The sequence below is a fragment of the Sesamum indicum genome, linkage group LG8 (genome assembly GCF_026168435.1).
Source record: "Sesamum indicum cultivar Baizhima isolate 11 linkage group LG8, ASM2616843v1, whole genome shotgun sequence".
Lineage (NCBI taxonomy): Eukaryota > Viridiplantae > Streptophyta > Magnoliopsida > Lamiales > Pedaliaceae > Sesamum > Sesamum indicum.
Genome location: NC_142664.1, coordinates 3379770 through 3399383, shown reverse-complemented (window position 1 = coordinate 3399383; position 19614 = coordinate 3379770). Strand labels below are relative to the sequence as shown.

The 19614-nt window shown below is 37.0% G+C and overlaps 3 protein-coding genes and 1 long non-coding RNA gene across 11 annotated transcripts; 2 read left to right on the top strand and 2 right to left on the bottom strand.

The window, feature by feature from the left end:
• The first annotated feature begins 9 nt into the window (after window positions 1-9).
• Window positions 10-1256, top strand: LOC110012407 (uncharacterized). The gene is made up of 2 exons (XR_002287580.2): window positions 10-378; window positions 857-1256. It is a non-coding gene; the product is annotated as an uncharacterized LOC110012407 (long non-coding RNA).
• A 1563-nt stretch (window positions 1257-2819) lies between these two features.
• CLPB3 (casein lytic proteinase B3) lies at window positions 2820-9451 on the top strand. 2 transcript variants are annotated; one of them, XM_011087425.3, is made up of 10 exons: window positions 2820-3260; window positions 3357-3584; window positions 4086-4323; window positions 5007-5202; window positions 5547-5601; window positions 5743-5893; window positions 6453-6761; window positions 7252-7517; window positions 7660-8586; window positions 8950-9451. In XM_011087425.3, exons 1-10 carry the CDS (start codon window positions 3015-3017, stop codon window positions 9274-9276), a joined length of 2943 nt encoding a protein of 980 aa, XP_011085727.1. In that variant the 5' UTR covers window positions 2820-3014; the 3' UTR covers window positions 9277-9451. The 2 variants fall into 2 exon arrangements, with proteins under 2 accessions (XP_011085727.1, XP_011085728.1); XM_011087426.3 differs by having other exon boundaries at window positions 2821-3260; window positions 3366-3584.
• A 232-nt stretch (window positions 9452-9683) lies between these two features.
• On the bottom strand, window positions 9684-12597 carry LOC105167633 (EID1-like F-box protein 2). 5 transcript variants are annotated; one of them, XM_011087422.3, is made up of 4 exons: window positions 12441-12597; window positions 12213-12328; window positions 10273-11031; window positions 9684-10031 (listed from the first exon to the last, which is right to left on the bottom strand). In XM_011087422.3, exon 3 carries the CDS (start codon window positions 11021-11023, stop codon window positions 10280-10282), a length of 744 nt encoding a protein of 247 aa, XP_011085724.1. In that variant the 5' UTR covers window positions 11024-11031; window positions 12213-12328; window positions 12441-12597; the 3' UTR covers window positions 9684-10031; window positions 10273-10279. The 5 variants fall into 5 exon arrangements, with proteins under 5 accessions (XP_011085724.1, XP_011085725.1, XP_011085723.1 ...); XM_011087423.3 differs by having other exon boundaries at window positions 12241-12328; XM_011087421.3 differs by having other exon boundaries at window positions 12256-12328.
• Window positions 12598-14529: 1932 nt separating this feature from the next.
• Window positions 14530-18364, bottom strand: LOC105167632 (uncharacterized). 3 transcript variants are annotated; one of them, XM_020695761.2, is made up of 3 exons: window positions 18158-18364; window positions 17962-18007; window positions 14530-17136 (listed from the first exon to the last, which is right to left on the bottom strand). In XM_020695761.2, the coding sequence occupies exon 3, from the start codon at window positions 17095-17097 to the stop codon at window positions 14698-14700; it is 2400 nt and encodes a 799-aa protein (XP_020551420.1). In that variant the 5' UTR covers window positions 17098-17136; window positions 17962-18007; window positions 18158-18364; the 3' UTR covers window positions 14530-14697. The 3 variants fall into 3 exon arrangements, with proteins under 3 accessions (XP_020551420.1, XP_020551419.1, XP_011085721.1); XM_020695760.2 differs by having other exon boundaries at window positions 17962-18004; XM_011087419.3 differs by having other exon boundaries at window positions 17962-18001.
• Window positions 18365-19614: the final 1250 nt, after the last annotated feature.

Sequence of the window (19614 nt, the reverse complement as noted above, 5' to 3'; positions counted from 1 at the left end):
AGTAAAATAAAAAAGGGGAGAGAGTTCCAGTAACTATTTCAACCAATCTAACTACTGCCGGTTAAAAATCATCTTCTTTTTCTTTTTTAAATTAAATAAAATTGTGCATAGAGTTAGAGTTAGGGCAAAATCAAATTAATTCCCATGACCATCCAAGACTTTGAAACCTCCAAAAAGCATTCTTTATTCTGATGATGATATCCGACTTTCCTTAATTAATTCATTAGCATTTAATTTATGTGTTGAATCAAAGTTTCATTTGTAGTGCTGCATTGCACGCCTTAGCCGCTCCTCCTTGTTCTTCTTCCTCCTTTTCATTTGTCTTTGGGTTCTTGAAAATTCTTGTAAAGGAGAAGAAGGAAGAGGATCCCAGTTCAAGTAAGTCTAATCTTACATGATTTTTCATCTTTGGATTTTACTGAAATATGAAAACCAACGAGGAATTTTAATGGGCTTTCTTGATTGTTTTGATGGGTTTTGGCTCTGATTTATTTGTTAGTGGAAATAAATGTTTGAATGAGTTCTGTTAAATTGTCTAAAAACAAATAAGAAACCATCTTGGAGTTTTCTCCCTTTTTGGGTTGGGGGTGAGGTTAGATACTAAGACTTTACAGTCACTCTTTTTCCTTAATATCATTGTCTTTTTGTATCAAAGTGGTTTTTTTTTTTTTTTTATCAACTTATCAATGTATTCTTGATAAATAATTTATCATTATGTTGGCATATTGTGGTTGAGTTCAATGTAAAATCATATATCAGGTACACAAAATAAAATGAATCGTAGATGGCTACTTTGAATAACCACACAGAACAGCTTTTCATGATTGCTTGGATTCTTGATTTTGCATGAAGCTAGTGAGGGATTGAGGATTGTTTTCTTCGAGGAGGTCTCTGTTGAACGATAGTTCTGGACAAATTTGAAGATGTCTGAAGCGCAAGATCGAGTAGAGATCAAGTTTAGGCTGACTGATGGATCAGTTATTGGCCCGAAAAGCTTTCCCGTGGCCACGAGTATAGCAAGCTTGAAGGAGTATATCATAGCTCAGTGGCCTAAATCTGATTCCCTCCTTGTGTAGTTGTTGATGCAACATAATTTGTAGCCATGATTCATGTATGATGAACATGAGCAAACACTTTGAATGTCAATTCCTAGATTAGCTGATTAGGTTCCTCAGAATCTGATGTTTCTTGCATTCTACTGTGTTATCTCTGGCGTGCAGTGGAGTAAATACAAGATAGTGGTGCTATTCTGATTACTTTTAGTTATTATGCTACAGATCCTAATATACGTCTTTTAAACAGAGAAAGGAAACGTCCCACGAACTATAAAAGACATCAAGTTAATTAGTGCAGGAAGAATACTGGAGAACAACAGAACAGTAGGGGAATGTAGGAACTCGTTACGTGATATTCCGGGAGGAGTCACGACCATGCATGTTGTTGTTCAACAGCCACCAATGGAAAAAGGTCTGATTTATTACCAAACTTGACTGTGTATCTGTGATGATTATGAGTCCTGTGACCACCCTTGTATCTAATTGGTTTCATCCTGTCACATATGTTGCCCCTTGTTCACCAGCGATGATCTTTTTACATGAACAGAGAAAAAACAGGCAGGTGGTCCTGAGCAGGATAGGTGTCGATGCGTGATAATATGACAAGGGGTTGCTTGATTCAATTTATTTGAACATGTTGATTGGAAACGAACTTGGTTATTGTTTCCTGATCAAGTGCTGGGATTGGCAAATGCAGCGGGTGAGCGGTAGATTCTTGTTTATGCAAAGAAAGTGTGGAAATGCACATTACAAATTCCAGGTTCACACGTTGTCCATTTGACAACTTATATTGCTGAATCCATGGGTGTGTTTTTCAATTAAAGATTTCTACCCTGTATCAAGAAAATGCTGTGAAGTGAAGCATTGAGTTGCTGCTTTTTCCTTTGTTGAAGAAAGACTGATGAAGTGGTAAGCAGTGATATATTCCACATGGAATGTTTCTCAGTTGGAACAAACAAGAGATTGTTGCTTTCGGGTGGAGACATGGAATCAACCTTAAAGCACTGCTTCCATCAGCAAATTTACCTCCTTTACACCCTCTATTCTATCTATCTTCTTCACTCAAACATCAACCTCCTAAGCACGGAGGGCATATTTTTCTATGATTCCACCTCAATCATTAATACAACTTTAATTCCGTAGTCTGTATAAATACAACACCAGTGCTCTCTCTATGCACTCATTCAAAACCTATTAACATATAAAAATTATAAGCAAAGGTATTTAGTCGATTCGAATACCCCAACTGTAGTTATCATATTAACCTCATAAGATTTAACTTCTTCAAAACCCTATTTCTAATAAGCAACCTTAAAATTATAATTTTTTTATAGAAACAACACAATAAACTCATTATACAATAAATTTATATTAAATGTCTCTGATAAAATTTAAAGCCCGTAATTTTTAATTTATTTAATTTCAATAAAATTCAAAGCACGTAATCTTTAATTTATTTACGAAATCTCAATTTTAACTTAAATTTAAAGTCTCGTAACTTTTAATTTATTTACGAAATCTCAATTTTAATGATTTATAGTGAGATAAAATTTAGGGATAAGTTTTGATAAAGCCCTGAGTAGTGTTAGATATGGTTGCAGTTAGATGGAAGCGGACAATACTCTACTACGTTCACTTAAACCGGTTCACAAGACCAAAATCTAGGAGAACCGAGACATTCACACGCCGCCACGTGTATGAACATGGTACAGCAGTACCAATTTCACCGTCCACTCCTGTGTAACCCAACCAAAATTCCTACATCCCGAACAATCTAATTTAGCTTCATATACGGTGTTAGTTTCCCTGGAACCTCCCAGAATACGCTATTGTCCTCCTTTTATTCTAGTGTAGTGTAGTATCTCGCCAATCCCATTGCGGCTATCCCCAAAATCTCCATCTCAGTCTGCGTCCGAGGATCCCGAAAACCTGCTGTAGTGTAGTGAGTTCTGTTTGTTGATGGCCTTGGCGTCGTCGTTCGCCGCGGTTCAGGTTAATGTGCCGCCGGCGGATTGCGCGGTTGGGACCGCGTTGTTCTCTCGCCCGCCGGTGTGTGTCCACTTCTCCAACAAAACAGGAGGTTTAAAACCCCTTAGTTTGGTGAAATTGAGGCGTAGGGATGTGGGTTTTGCAAGGAGATCGGATAAATTTACTAGGAGTTCGCGCTCATTCCGTATACGTTGCGAAGCCTCTGCCGGTGGAAGAGTGAGTTGATTGTTGATTTTCTTTTTAATTTTTTCTTTTGTCGTTTATGATTTGTTTGTTAAGCAGATTTCCGTAATTGGGTGCTTTGAATTCAAGTTACTGCAGATTACGCAGACGGAATTTACTGAAATGGCATGGCAAGCGATCGTTGCTTCGCCGGAAGTGGCGAAGGACAAGCAGCATCAGATAGTGGAGACTGAGCATTTGATGAAGGCTCTTTTGGAGCAGAAGAATGGGCTTGCTCGACGAATATTTTCCAAGGCAGGCGTGGATAATACTCGACTTCTTGAAGCTACGGATAAGTACATTCAACGCCAGCCGAAGGTAGTTCATTTAGTTTATTGTATTGTTGATTTTGCTCCTACTGTTATTACTTTTTATCTAGCTTATGCTTAAATTGGGTCGACGGAATGGAGGTGTTCATTATTTGATCCGTTTTATACAATTACTTCGTTTGACATGCTTCCACCATTTCTTTATTTTTCTATCACCGTTGGGTAAAAATGTTTGCCTTATTGAACATAACATGTGTGCTCAGCAATGCAGTTCGAAAAGTGTCTGTGATTGTTGCCTGCCTTTCCTGCTAAAAAAATTCATTGTCAGTTGACACTCATGTTCAGGACTATTCTAAGATTTGCATATGGAAATAGTGGTTTGTTATACGGGCTAGCAGCTGTCAGTTGAAATGGTGTTACTATTAAAGAGTGGAAAAATTGCAAAGAATGTGTGGTATACCTACTATAAACATTTCGGGTTAATATCTATGTTTCTACCGATTATGATATTAAGTGACTTGATAATATATGATCTTTGTAAAACAACCAGGTTATGGGTGACTCAGCTGGATCAATGTTAGGACGAGATCTGGAAGGGCTAATACAACGAGCCAGGGAGTACAAGAAAGAGTTTGGTGATTCATATATCTCAGTGGAGCATTTAGTTCTTGGTTTTATGCAAGATAACCGATTTGGGAAGCAATTATTTAAGGATTTTCAACTTTCCCCCAAAATGCTGAAAGATGCCGTTCAGGCAATAAGGGGACACCAAACAGTTATTGACCAAGGTAATGATTTCCTTTCTTTGAGCTTATATACTTTGTTTGTACTTTCCCTTGCTTATTTTTCCTTCTTGCATCCCTTTGAGAAGGGAACTGTGATTGTAACATGTTTTTTCTCCTTGCTGCTATTGATAATACAGTCTTTACTACAATAGTAAATTTGTCACGCTGGCACAAAGGCAGATTGTTGAGGTGCAGCAAACTAACATATAGCTTGTGCAACCATTATATCCACATGGGAAGAAGATAGTTGCCACTTTATAATAGTCATTAGTGCTTTCATCTAACTTTCTTTGGCCACGTTCATCTATTTTGAGGTTTTGATCAGTAATTTCTTATGGTTGGGGATGATATTCAGCTTTCTTGCCTGTGTCCAAAAGGTTGGGAAACTTGTAATTTGCAACCGTAGCTTATTATTCTGTTAGAATTCAAAATTTTCTTATTTAAGTTTTTTGATGATTTTTGAAAGTGGAAAATAATCATGTTACATCCAAGCTTGTTTCTTTTGAAACTGATTTTATTTCTTTAATAAAATTTATAACTCCTGCAGTTGCATCCAAACAGAGCTCATTTATTGTGCTGCACTATGAAGTACTCTTTTTTCCCAGATTGTGGTGTTATTTTGGAGATATGTGTTTTTTTCTATTGAGTATGGCATTGAGCAAATTTATCTCTATGGTTCTCCACAGATCCTGAAGGAAAATATGAAGCACTAGAAAAGTATGGAAAGGATTTAACAGCCATGGCAAGAGCAGGAAAGCTAGACCCTGTTATAGGAAGAGACGATGAGATACGCAGATGCATACAGATTCTTTCAAGGAGAACCAAGAATAACCCTGTTCTAATTGGTGAGCCAGGTGTTGGGAAAACTGCAATTTCTGAAGGGTAAGCTGCATGGTCTTTTCTATGTAGTGTCACTTAGAGTGGGACGGTTCACCAATTTGCAGTATTTGGTTTGTATGTCATAAATTCTTTCAGTCCTTGCTAATTGATAAAACATAGCATTGACATAACACTTTAAATGAGGCACGGGCGCCTATCAGCATAGAGTAACAAAATTCGCGGATAACAGTCTTTTTCGAGAACTAAATGAATTTCAAACATATCAGAGAAATGCAGTTCATAAGTTTTCACCTGATTTTGTTTTTATTCAAATCCTACCTCCAGCACTCTTCCATTTTTTATTGAATTATTTCAATTCTTAGCTCTAATACTATGCTCAATGACAGGCTTGCCCAGAGAATTGTGCAAGGAGATGTTCCTCAGGCTTTGATGAATCGCAGGGTGAGTAATGTGTATGCCTAACTATTCAATGTCGAACTACTCATATTGATCAGGCATCTCGCTCGCTGTGTGTGTTGTAGCTGTGCCTTCCTCATCTTCTTCTTGTACAACTTCTAAAGTTGATCCCCTTTCTTAATGCAGTTGATATCTCTTGACATGGGGGCTCTTATTGCTGGTGCAAAATACCGTGGAGAATTTGAAGATAGACTGAAGGCTGTGCTTAAGGAAGTCACTGATTCGGATGGCCAGATAATCCTTTTTATTGATGAAATTCATACAGTAGTTGGTGCAGGTAAAGATTTTGTTAGTTAACCGATTTGCATTCAACTTTTTGTTGTACGGCTCTTCCGTTACTGTCTTGCTCCATTTTCTAGCACGTTCCTACTTCTAAGGTTTGTTTGTTAACCTCCTAGTCACAGTTGTAGGTGCCTGATTCAGTTCATCGTTCTACTTTTAAATTGTCTTGCCTGATTCAGTACTCTCTGAGACTTTAAAAGCCCGTTTGGTTGTGTTTTCATTTTCATTTTCAGTTTCCAACAATTGAAAATGTGTAGAAATGCTTTAGGTTTTTGTGCGAAAATTGAGAATATGTTTGGATTAGTTGTTTCCAACTATAGGTATATAGGTGTGAGAATGTTAAATATAGGTATATGTATTTTTGATGTGATAGAATGACAACTATGACAAGCCCATGTGACCTATATAAATTTGAAATTGAGAATTAAAATAGGAATGCATTCTCACTAAAAATGACTTGACCAAACAAATTCCCACCTACCCAAGAGTGAAAAGTAGAAAAAATCTCATTGAAAACACAACCAAACAAGCTCTAAAAATTTCATGTACACCAGGTGCGACGAATGGTGCAATGGATGCTGGAAACCTCTTAAAGCCCATGCTTGGTCGTGGTGAGCTCCGGTGCATTGGTGCAACTACCTTAGATGAGTACCGTAAATACATTGAGAAAGATCCAGCACTAGAGCGCAGGTTCCAGCAAGTTTACGTCGACCAACCTACAGTAGAAGACACGGTCTCTATTCTTCGCGGACTGCGTGAAAGATATGAGCTGCACCATGGAGTCCGCATTTCAGACAGTGCCCTTGTTGAAGCTGCAATTCTATCAGATCGTTACATCAGTGGGCGTTTCCTTCCTGACAAAGGTACAAAGCTTGAACCAGGTGTCCATTGTTAATTTCCTCAAGAAAAAACACTTATGGTGCATGTCTATTCTCTACCCATTTTGAGCTTGTGTAGTTCAAAACAAGCTCCAATCATTTCACATTCTGACCTTTTTTTTTCTTTTTTCTATCGCTGCAAATGTTTTCATAGTGAGAAGGTTCAGTTGTTTAGTTGTATAGTTCTCATATCAATTAGTTGCATGTCTTCAATCTTCTTCTGCTGGCTACACAACAAGTCTGTTAGGTCCACGTGGCCTAATATAGTTTGGTACAGATGGTAGTCATCGAAACAGTAACATTAACTTTTGATGCTTGCTGAATGCACAGATGGTGCATTACTATATAACCTAAGTAGTGCATTTAATGAAAAGATATTTATAAATGTGTTTATGTGGTGAATCTCACTATTTTATTTTTTTCTCATAGAGTTGCAGAAGTTACTGACTCCTGAATTTATTTATTCCAATTGCAGCTATTGATTTGGTTGATGAAGCAGCTGCCAAACTGAAAATGGAGATAACTTCAAAGCCAACAGCTCTTGACGAAATTAACCGTGCAGTTCTGAAACTTGAGATGGAAAGGCTCTCTCTGACAAATGACACTGACAAAGCATCAAAAGATAGGTTGAATCGCCTTGAGGCTGAACTTTCTCTCTTGAAGCAGAGACAAGCTGAGCTGACTGAGCAGTGGGAACATGAAAAAACTGTCATGACACGCATACAATCTATTAAGGAAGAGGTATGTGCATATTATCTTGTATCCTTTACGTAAGAGGTTCTTTTTAGTATTTACTTCAAATATCAATTAATGCCTGTCATTATAAGTAGATTCAAGCAATTGGTGGAATTTATTTTAGCAGTTATAACACAAGTTTTGACAGATTGACAGAGTAAATGTGGAGATCCAGCAGGCTGAGCGAGAATATGATCTCAATCGTGCGGCTGAGTTGAAGTATGGGAGCCTGAATTCTTTACAGCGTCAGCTCGAAACTGCAGAAAAGGAACTAGATGAGTATATGAGGTCCGGAAAGTCCATGCTTAGAGAGGAAGTTACCGGGAATGACATTGCCGAGATAGTTAGCAAATGGACTGGAATTCCTGTTTCCAAACTACAACAATCAGAGAGAGAGAAGCTGTTGCATTTGGAGCAAGAACTACATAAGCGTGTTGTTGGCCAAGATCCTGCAGTAACAGCAGTGGCGGAGGCTATACAAAGATCAAGGGCTGGCCTTTCTGATCCTCACCGTCCAATTGCCAGTTTTATGTTCATGGGTCCTACAGGAGTTGGAAAGACGGAGCTAGCTAAGGCACTCGCTTCTTATTTATTTAACACTGAAGAAGCTCTTGTTAGAATTGATATGAGTGAGTACATGGAGAAGCATGCAGTTTCACGATTGATAGGAGCACCTCCTGGCTATGTTGGATATGAAGAGGGAGGACAATTAACGGAGACTGTCCGTAGGAGGCCCTATGCAGTTATTTTATTTGATGAGATAGAGAAGGCTCATTCAGACGTATTCAATGTTTTCCTTCAAATCCTGGATGATGGCAGAGTAACTGACTCACAGGGGCGCACCGTGAGCTTCACCAATACTGTAATTATTATGACGTCAAATGTTGGTTCGCAATACATACTAAACACAGAGGATGATGAGGCATCTAAGGAGATGGCTTATGAAACTATAAAGCGAAAGGTAATGGAGGCTGCAAGATCAATTTTCCGACCTGAGTTCATGAATCGTGTTGATGAGTACATAGTATTCCAACCCCTTGATCGTGATCAGATCAGCAGTATCGTTAGGTTACAGGTTAGTCTTTCCTCTTCAGTCATGAAGTTGTCAATTATCAACTTTACAATCTGCTGCACAATGTCCACTAGCAAATTACAATAATCTCTTAGTTGACGGCTATAATAACAATGTTGAACCATGAACCTTGGACTCTCTGCCTTCTTTAAGTTTTAAAATGAGATTCAGAGTGATTCAACTTGTAGGAATTGTTTCAAGTTATCACAAGTTAAATACTCTGGATTTTTCTAGTCCCTTTTAACTTTAACATGCCTATACCTCCTTGTGGTTCATTTCCTTTTGAATCCAATTGTTAACTTCTTGAAGAAGTTTGTCTAGTGGAATTGTGTTAGCCCCACTAATCTTTTCAACGTGGTTCAACAGTTGGAACGGGTGCAAAAGAGGATAGCAGACCGAAAGATGAAGATTCAGGTAAGCGATGCTGCAGTTCAACTCCTAGGTAGTCTCGGCTATGATCCAAACTATGGAGCGAGGCCAGTGAAGCGGGTGATCCAACAATATGTCGAAAACGAGCTTGCCAAGGGAATTTTGAGAGGTGACTTCAAGGATGAGGACAGTGTTCTAATAGACACTGAAGTCACAGCTTTTGCCAATGGTCAGCTACCCCAGCAGAAACTTGTCTTCAGAAAGATGGGGTCAGGCTCGGATATATCGTCTGAAACCCGAGAACCATTTCCACAGACAACTTGAGAACACCTGCGCTTCTAGTGTAAAGATTATGCGATATTTCTTGTCTGCTCTATTCCAACTGGTTTAGGCAAGATAGGGAATATATAACACCCTATTTGAGTATATACTTGTTCATAAATTGGCTGTACACAGCCTTTCAATTAGAAGTTTAAAATAATAAATTTTGATTCGTTCATTTCATTGAGTATCCTTTGGTATCATTGCGTGTTTCTGGAATACTTCATTGTCAATACATTGCTTCTGAAGAAATCTTGATGCATTTCTAGGAAGAGAGGAGAAAAATTTTGGACATGGCCTTCCAGGTAATTTTGTCAAAGGAAACATCTTGGTAGACGAGAATCAATCTTAGTAGAAGTCAACATGAAACAATATCCATCGGACACAGGGAAGAGAGGACTTCCCAAGTCTGAAGTCAAATGATGTCAACTAATAGAGAACAAATCAATATGTCTTGTATTACATATCCTTCTTGCAGGTTAGTTCATTACTGGAATTCATTCATCATACAAAATAGGTACAGGGTTTACAGCACGACATTGTCAAAAACAATGGTGAAGACAATAACACTTTGCCATCCTGCTAATAGGAAGAAAAGTTTCCACAGCAGCACCTTGGAGTAAATAGAATCTCATCTGCCGGAGTGAGTCCTACTAAACTGCCTGTCATCTTGAGTCACTCTCTTTTGTTCTCCATGCAGCATCCACCACAATTCCACAACCCAATTGCGCATCAAATTCTTTGATAAAATGCAGTGGCTGATGAACAAGAGTAGTTATGATCAGGTGACATGCGAAAAAAAAAAAAAAGCCAACACACACACACAACAGTATCGTCCAGGTACTGTTACGTCCATCGAGAAGTATTCTCTTAGTGACTGTAATCGAACATCTTGTATTGATACTTTCGGACGCAAAATGCAAATGCTATCTTCTAAGAATGAGAACACAAAAAATAGAAAACAATTCCGAGGCTAATTAGATGATTACTGGTTTTTACCAAATTGTCAATCTTCGGATGCTTCATCTGTATCAGACAAGGGCAAGAGGGTACAAATCCCAAGTACATGGCCGTTAAGGCACACGTAATACTCAATGCAATCTTCATAAGCACCCAGCCGGCAGCTGGCACTTGATGGTATCATCTTTGCTGCCAGCATGTTCCACAGCTTTGCCTTGCAATACGGGCACACCTCTGTTGGATGCAGCGGAGCGCTTCTCTTTATAAGCATTTTCCTGACCTTTGATGTCGCAAAGGATTTAAATATTCCACGAAAAAATCCAATATCGCCTTCATCCCCTTGGTCTAGATGCTCACAAGGATCAGACACATATAAGACATCTGTTCTGCATTGTGGTAATAGAAAGCTCTTCCCTGATGTCCTTGAGAACCGTGTTCGGTAGACAAAGTGACCTGGGATGTGAGTACTGTTGAACAACCCATCCTTTTTACATCCAGAGCAATATATGAGTAGCTTACCAAGGGCCCTCCAGTTCCCATCTACACTATGACTTCCACTAGACTGCAAATCAAGCATCATCTTAGGAGCTCGTGTCTTGCAGAATTCTTTCCAAAGAACTCGTTTGGCAAGATCATCAAACCATTTGCAAGAACAAGAAAGTGCCGCGATCAATTTAGGGTTCCAATTCAAATGGTTGAAAACTAAGAAAATGATTTCTTCAGTGAGGTGCCCTTTTGTACAAACACAACTTGCCGAGTGAATACACCGGTATTGCTTTGTGAGAATCATTCTTTTACCTGGCAACAGAAACAGATTTATGTTAAGCATCTGTATCTCATGCTTGTAGATTTCAGCAGTACCCATACTGTCAACCAGGCAAGTATTAGTTGCATGCTGAACATCCATTGTAGGAGTACATGAAGGAGATAAAAGACTTTCTTTGATAAGAAAGGCTGTACAACAGCTTATATAAAATTTTGTAGTTCATTTATTCTTGTAAGCTAAGGGAACAGATAATAATTAGACCAAGAGGATAGAATAAAAAGGCACCTCGGCAACACATATGGATAACAAGAACGAAAGTTCACAATCCACCTAGCAACTCATGAGGAAGATGCAAATATGGTGATACTTACAACTTAACCACATTGCAGCAATGATTTAATTAACTAATTTATAGAACTTAGTAGCTGCAAACCTACTCACTCCCAGAAGATCTCATAAAGAAGAAGCAAAACCAGCACATAAGCACATGCACACTAAGAGACACCCACAAGACACAAAGAAAACAAGAGATATCTTCTAAAATCAGCAACAAGAGGTTATATCTGGTATTAGGAATTTCTGATCTCCTTAAAGAGTTTCAATGCATTAGCAGAAGGACAAAACTAGGATTGTAGATTGTGCCATTGTGGATGGACCACAGGTGAAGAAATCTATAATCCATTGCATGATATAAACCAAAAAAGAAAAACTAGCAGGTAAAGGGGTGGAGGAATACACATTTCCATATTACCACACATCAAATCTGCACTAATTTCAGTAGGGAGCAGATCTATTTGGTTCACTCCAACATCAGCAGCAAGAGAACCTTCAACACAACATTTAGATAACCCCTTTTTACTTTCGCCCATCAACATGGAAATCACAAATTAATTAGAGAATATTAAGGAAAAGTCGAGAAATCTAGCAAGAAACGGAAATAATCAACCAAGAAGAACCTATCCTCAAGTAAGATACTAATCATCGAAAGAAACAACAAATTTATCAAATTTAACTTACATGCAATAGTCGACACAATCTACATTCATAGCAACAGACTCGCTAATCCACAAGCACAAAGCCTAAAATATCTTTGAAACAAAACCCACTCACACACAAGTTATCATCCAAAACAATTCCAACAATTCCATGATTTTTCTTTTTTTTTTTTTTCCTAAAATTCAACTAAACACAAATAGAAAGAAAAGAGCCTCACTTCAAAGAAAAGCAAGAAATAAACACACTAGATCATGACAAACTTGAAATCAAGACCCGGAAATTCTAAGCTGAGCCCAACTCCAGTTCCCTTGTAGCATATGCTCCCGAGTTCAGCTGCATGAACAAGAAAAACAAAGATTTTAGGGATCCGCAGAGGCAAATCTTGAAGAGCACAAAATTGAGAAAAAAACACCTGACAACATGCAAGAAAATGCTGCAAATTTACCTCTTTCCAAAATCAGTTTCGTCCCAGAAAAGAAAGAATCAATCTTGAGCTTGGAGATCTCCAGCACAGAGATTACGCAAAGCAAATATATTTCTGGAGTAAAGAACTGGGCTTAGGAGTTGCATATCTAGAACAAGAAAAAGCCTCTAAATATATATTTCAGTTGAATGATAACACCACTCAGCTGTCATCTAAACTGGAAAACAGACAAACCACTTATTTTTTGTGGACGTAATAGATTTATTTTTTTGGCCTAGTTGGAATATATAGTGGGCATCTGTTGAGCGTTGTTGTCCAGCCATTGGTTGTTCAATTTTTTTGGTGACAGCTGTGTTATTATGAGGACAGTATGCATGCTAGACAAGCAAACAGCCCCCCTACAACAATAAGGGCTTGTCTTCATTTGTTGAAAATAAATTAAAACTATTATTCTTGTTTTTAATATTATTCATCTCACAAATACAATACCTTTAATTATGTCCAAATATCAACCAAGGAACAGCCTTCCTATTTTTTGTCTCATTTGATGGTTTGGTAATTCATTAATAATATAAATTTAATTTTTTATTATAAATTGATATTATATTTTATATATACACATCACAGAATTGAAAAAAAAAATTCATGTAGACATCATATATATACATAATATAATATAATACAAGATGTAATATTGATTTTATATAATATTTCTTTGTGGTAAAATAAAATTACATAAAAAGATGTAAGTTTATCTCTAGTGAAAATTGTGAATGATTGAAATAAAATTGAAAGGTCAAAATAATTTGAAGTTGGAGCGTTTGAAAAAATAAATAAATACTTAAAATTTTATCAAAAGTTAGTAGGAAGCTATTTATAACTTTTGTTTAAATTAATTTATTTTAAACAATTCAAAATCAAGAAAAAACCTTTCCATTTTATTTTCTAACAATTAGGTAAGAAAATTTATTTTAAGCGATTGCAAATACTGTTGTCATTTACATTAATTACCACATGTTTGTAATAAAAAGACTGCTAAGTAATTTTATTTCTTATTAGGATAATAATACAGAGAAGTAATTATGTAAACCAATTGTTTGTTAATTACAAGAAAATAATGATGAATAATTGTTAAGCAGCGGCGTATCATAATCAAACTCACACTTGTCTTTAAAGAATGTGGTTTTGTGACATTTGAAGTAGTACTGTACAAGATTTTTTTGTGGGCCATTGGTTAGTTGAGTCTTAACTTCATCAATTTACACCTCTCATTGCACATTCACAACTTCAACTTTACTAACTCTCTCACATGCCAACAATTACCACTATGTTGTTCTGGAGCATTTACAGATTAGTGTATAGTACAAGCATTATAAGAAAGAAAGAGGATTGATTACATAACCTTAGGACAAGATATGACTCGTCCTAGTCAATTGATTGGACATGTGTTGGGCTACACATTCATATGTAGTATAGTTATATAGTTTTAGTAAATTTCCCTGTACACCTCTCCCTGCATATTCTTGTCAAAACAGACCTAACTTCATCCTCTAAATTTGAAACTTCTTGCTTCAGAGATGATACGAAAATTTCCATTTTGAAAGATTACAAGGACAACGATCTAAGTTGGTTTCAATTTTGAAAAAGTGTTGACATAGTTAAACACTGAATGAGAGCAAAGTCAGTTTGCAAGAGAACTCAACAAGGACAGGCATGTCTTGAAAGCAGCATGTAAAATTGAAATCTCGGAGAAGCAAGCTGTACAAAAGGTTAGTGTTAGAATGGAATTAAAGCATTCTTGAACTGGAAGGTTTTGGTAAACCCAAGTGCACTCTGTAGTGATTTGGGAATTTCAAATTGAAAGATTACGATGATAACTAGGACATCCTCCGACGTATTGAAAGAATGTATAGTTGAAAGCAACACAAGGCAGGGAGTGTATATCCTCTGTTTAATGTAAGATATCAGATCCATCTTAAGTGCTCAGGTGTCAAGGAGTTATATGTTATCTGGGACAGATTAATACCTAACATACCAACTAGCGTCTAGCAAAACCAATACCAAAATTGTTACTGTATCCATACCAACACAAAGCATCCAGAAACAAGAGAAACTGCAAAAACCTTGTAATGTCAAAATTCTAATTAAAACCTCTGCTGAAGAAATCTACTTGCATATCTGTTTGCAATATTAGGCGCTTGCTAATGTTTACTTCTTCATTCACAAGCTCATTATTTTCCTCTGAACTCTCAGAAATAGGATAAGAAGTTTCCACCACTCAACTGACAACGCTTAAAGTACGCTTACGCTCATGCAGAGAGATCACTGTTTCAAATGCTCCCACCAAGGCTTTAACCTTGCCTTTCCTGCTTTCAACAAGTTTACTTGCTGTTTCTTCAAGGACATTATTCAACAAGATTTTAACATCTGTCTTCCCTTGCACATCTTGGTGCTTTAAGATAACTTTGCCAGAGCAAAGTTCCGCACCGGCTGCATCGTCCTTGTCTCCAGTCTTTTTACAGATTCTCCTCTTCAAATCAACCTTGCCATCTTCAGGCCAGACGACTTTTGGCCTTCTAAATCTGAGTATCCTGGTACTGTTATTGCCCCAGTGAACGTCCACTGCCTGTTGATTCCTGAATGACTTCACTGGAGAGCGAGGTTTATGTTCAGAAACAACCACCCGACTCTTTCTTAAAATCTTGTCTTGATTCTCTCTCACAGGTTCTAAAGTGCCCATCTCCACAGACTTCTTGTTGTCAGAGACAAAGCCTTCTGCTGCTTTATTACCACTGGATCGAGACCTCCTAAATATGAGTCTCCTGGGAGTGTTATTTTCTGAGGGAAGGTCCACTACCTTCCCACTCCTGAACCTTAACTTCAGCGGTGAGCAATATTTATCTTCAGAAAGAACCAACCTACTCTTTCTCATAGTCTTCTTCTGATCTCCCATCAGAGGCTGTACATTGCCAATCTCTACAGATACGATGTTGTTAGAGACAGATCCATCTGCTTCATTACCATTGTGCTTGATCACGTCATGCTCTTCTAGAGATGGTGAGTTTGCATGAGACAAAGACTTGGGTGATGATGGAGATGGCAGTGCAGTCGCATGGTCTTCCGGGATTGATTCCAATGCCCTTTTCTCTGTTCTGATTCCAGGCATCTTGTTTTGATTCTCTTTGATAGTTTGTGTGTTGCCTATCTCTACAGATATGGTCTTTTCCAAGACGAATTCAACTGCCTTATTACCATTGTTCTTGGTCTCTTCATTATCTTCTTCATGAGACAACAAAGATGGAGACTTTGCATGAGACAAAGACTTCGGTGATGATGGAGATGACAGTGCTGGAATGACATGGTAATCTGGGATGGATTCCAAAGAATTGTTCTCTGTTCCCATTCTAGAAGTCTTGTCTTGATTCTCTTTCACAGCTAGTACGCTGCCATTCTCATTAGATACGGTGTTGTCAGACACAAGTTCATCTGCCTTATGACCACTGTACTTGACCTCTTCCTCTTCTACTTCACAAGACAACGAAGATGCAGACTTTGCATGAGACAAAGACTTGGGTGATGATGAAGATGACAGTGATGCAATGGCATGGTCATCTGGGATATCTTCCAACTTCTCTGTTCCCATGGTGATGACCAGTAAGGTCTTCTCAGAATTCTCATTATTGGATGTCTCAGTCGCAGTCCTCTGTATCCTAGTCCGAACTTTCAGAGGAGACAACAATTTTACTCTTCCAGATTTTCTTGCTATAATGGATGCTGTCTTACTGGGAGAAGATTTAGGGAACAAAGGTGCAGCAGGAGTTACTGATGCTCTCCTTGCTGATGCTGTGGATGCTGTCATTCCTCGACTACTTTTGACAACACTGTTTCGTCTCCCTTTTCCAAGTACACCGTCTAAATTGTCAGAAGCTGGTGATCGTTTAACATTAATTGATTCTGACTTGACAGAAGTACACTTCAGGGACTGATCATATGTCTTTTTACCTGTTCTTGATATTTTTCTTTCAATAGAGTTGGCTTCTTTTAAAGGAACTTCAACTTTCTCATATGGCGATAATATTCCCCTCTTGATAATTGCAGTGGGATGTGATGGAGTGGATTTCTTAGTAGGTGAATTTGGAAGGCGAGTCTCATTACTAGATGAAGCATTTTGCGTTGGGGAACAAACTTTTGCATCCATCGATGCCTTGAATTTTGATGAATAGGATTTGGCATCTGGAGAAGGCTTCACCACACGCAAACGTTTTTTCAAGTCAGCAGGAGGCTCATGCTTGATAACTTTTTCGGTCTTTTGCTTACCCGCAGCTACAATCACTACAGGAAGCAGCTCATTTGGTGAAATTTTCGCAGTTCTTCTTCTCAGAGGTTTCTTCACCTTCTCTTCACATGATTGTCTTCTTCCGAATTTACAGAGATCATGGCAAGAACCAGTTGAAGCTCTGAGATAACGGGGAACCACACGACGACTTACATTTTCAGAATTGGAGCACGCAGAATGCCTTCTCCTTGCATTGTTCCCTGCACGGTAGGAACCAACAGATGCTCTGCGACAAACATTGTTGAGAGAACGTGGATTTCCACCAGAGTTTATGCCCAGGTTCATGCTGTTGAAGACCTTTTCTTCTGAAGTTACTAGTGGATCGCTACTTTCTTCAGCCATGAAACTGGACCATAAAGGAAAATTGGAAAACCCAAACTCCTGCAGTGGAAAGACAACCATCAATTATCATTGAACAAACTGACACTTAATCATAAGAAGCAACAACTGAGAACAAGAAGTTTATTGGCAAAAGGCAGATAGATAAACATGAAAATCATAACTATTAGACAAGTGCCAGAATGCATCTTGGTTCGGTTCCATTTCAAACTGAAAGTAAACTAAACGCGATTTAAATGGTTTACCAATTCTTTTCCTTCACATAATTATTCCAGAGAAGAAAAAAAGTGATTCAATCAAATACAGTGAAAGAAACATGATTTCATAAGAAACAATTATATGGCAAAATCATGTGTTCAGATAAAAAAACAATCGTTCTACATCCACAGAATCTTTAAGCATTCAGCACGTCTAACCTCACCGGCATCCTGCATCATTCATCCAGCGATCACAACACAAGCATTCCAAAATTTCTCGAAACCAAAGCAAGAAAACGTTGAAACAAACAAGAGACAAATCGAGACTGAACTTTTCCTTAGAGAAACCAATCGCAAATTAATGAGGAAACAATCGACTTAAATCTGAGCACAAAAATCCACCAAAGGGTCGTAAAAAGGATATAATTCAATCACCCAACGATGACAGAATAATCATAAGAATACCAATCATTAAAACCCCTGTTTCGAAACAGAGAAAACACCACAAATAAAAATCGAATTTACGATTGCACCTAAAGACAACATCTACAAACCCACATACCATAACAAATCAAAACACATAATCCAAACCTATATATTACACGAGAAAAAACGGCCTGTAACTCTGCATTTAAATGAAGGCATACAGAAACTAAAAGACTAGGCGCACCTTTCCCCCCCTACGCTTCTTTCTGAAGCCTCGATTCTATCTGCTGCTTCACCGTAGAAAGAAGGAAAAGCGTAAGCGTTCACAAGGAAATGAATATTCAAAACCAGATTTATATGTATACATACATAGGCATATACATACACATTTATTACATACGTATATATATAAAAGAAGAAGAAGAAGAAGAAGCAGCCACCTTCCTCTGTCAGTTAGTTGTCTATGATCTCCATTCTTAACAGTTCCTTTCAGAATTCATATACATGCATGAGGAAGATCGATGGTTTCAGGGGAAAGTTGTTATTTTGCTTGGCTGACAGCCACAGCCACGTAGAGGGAGGTTTATTGTGTGCGTGTGTGTGTGTGAGAGAGAAAAAGAGAGAGAGAGAGAAAGCGCTACTACATGAACATGTGTAGGTGAATAATAAAGCGCTTTCACTGTTCATCTCTTGTTTCCAATTTTAGTTTAAATGCAAAATATTAGGTTTGTTTTTTTTTTTTTCTTAATATTAAAAAATATGATTCTAATACTACTTATTTTTTTACTGCTGTGAAAAGTAAAATTCTTATAACCAAAAGTTTCTCACTTTTTTTTTAAAAAAAAAAATTATACTGTTCGGATTATAAATAAGAAAACAATTAAATTTAAAATAGAAGGAATATTTCTCCAAGACGGAATTAGTGGAAGAGTGTTTGCAGTATGGTTCAGAGCTTAAAAGGTTCAAATAATAAGATGTTAGAAATTTATAAGTTCATTTTTAAAATTTTTTTTAATAAAGTTTATTTTTAAAATTTTAATAAAGAATTTTAATTTTGATTATATTAATTATAAAATTATCGTTATTAATATCTTAAAAGTTTATCCATTTTAAACACTATGAAAGTTTTTTTTAAAAAAAAAATAATTTTTTTGGATAAATTACAACGAGCTCTTCTGAGATTTAACATGATTGCGAATACACACTCATTGTTTGAAAAACTATCAATACCCCTAATTTTGTATTAAATTATCTAATTCTTGGATGAAGATTTAGAATTGTCAACTTTTGTCTTGTTATATTTTTCTCTTTTTAAAAGATTTTGAAAAAATAGTACAGAAAAAAATGCCATTGGTGGATGGAATAATGTAAAAAAAAATATTATTCATTTAGTCCATAAAAAAATTTAAAAATGAGTAAAGTTATCCTTCACAGTTTAAAAGAGCATATTGTCAGTTCACCACAAAAAAATAAATGAAATCTAACAAGCATGTTATTAAATTACCGTGAAAATTAAAAAATATATATTAATAATTTTTTAAATAATGAAAAATTATTTGTGATACCAAATATTAAAAAAAAATCGTTATAATTTGTCGAAAATATTAACATCTTATACACTCTAAGAACCTTTTAGAAAATGTTTTTAATGTCTAAAATTGTTGCACCTAATAGAAGAAGAAGACAGTGGAGTAAGCTTTGAAAATGGTTCAATTTTCTTGGGATTTGGTTTGAGACATTTGAGCAACAGTTGGTTCAGTTATTGCTATATCTATAAATATCAGAGCATTAGGGCACAAGAAAGACTGGAGATTGTTTAAAATTATTGATAGATTTGCTGAGATGTCAATGCCAATCTGCTGCCACAGCAACATCAATAGCAGCAGCTCTATCACAA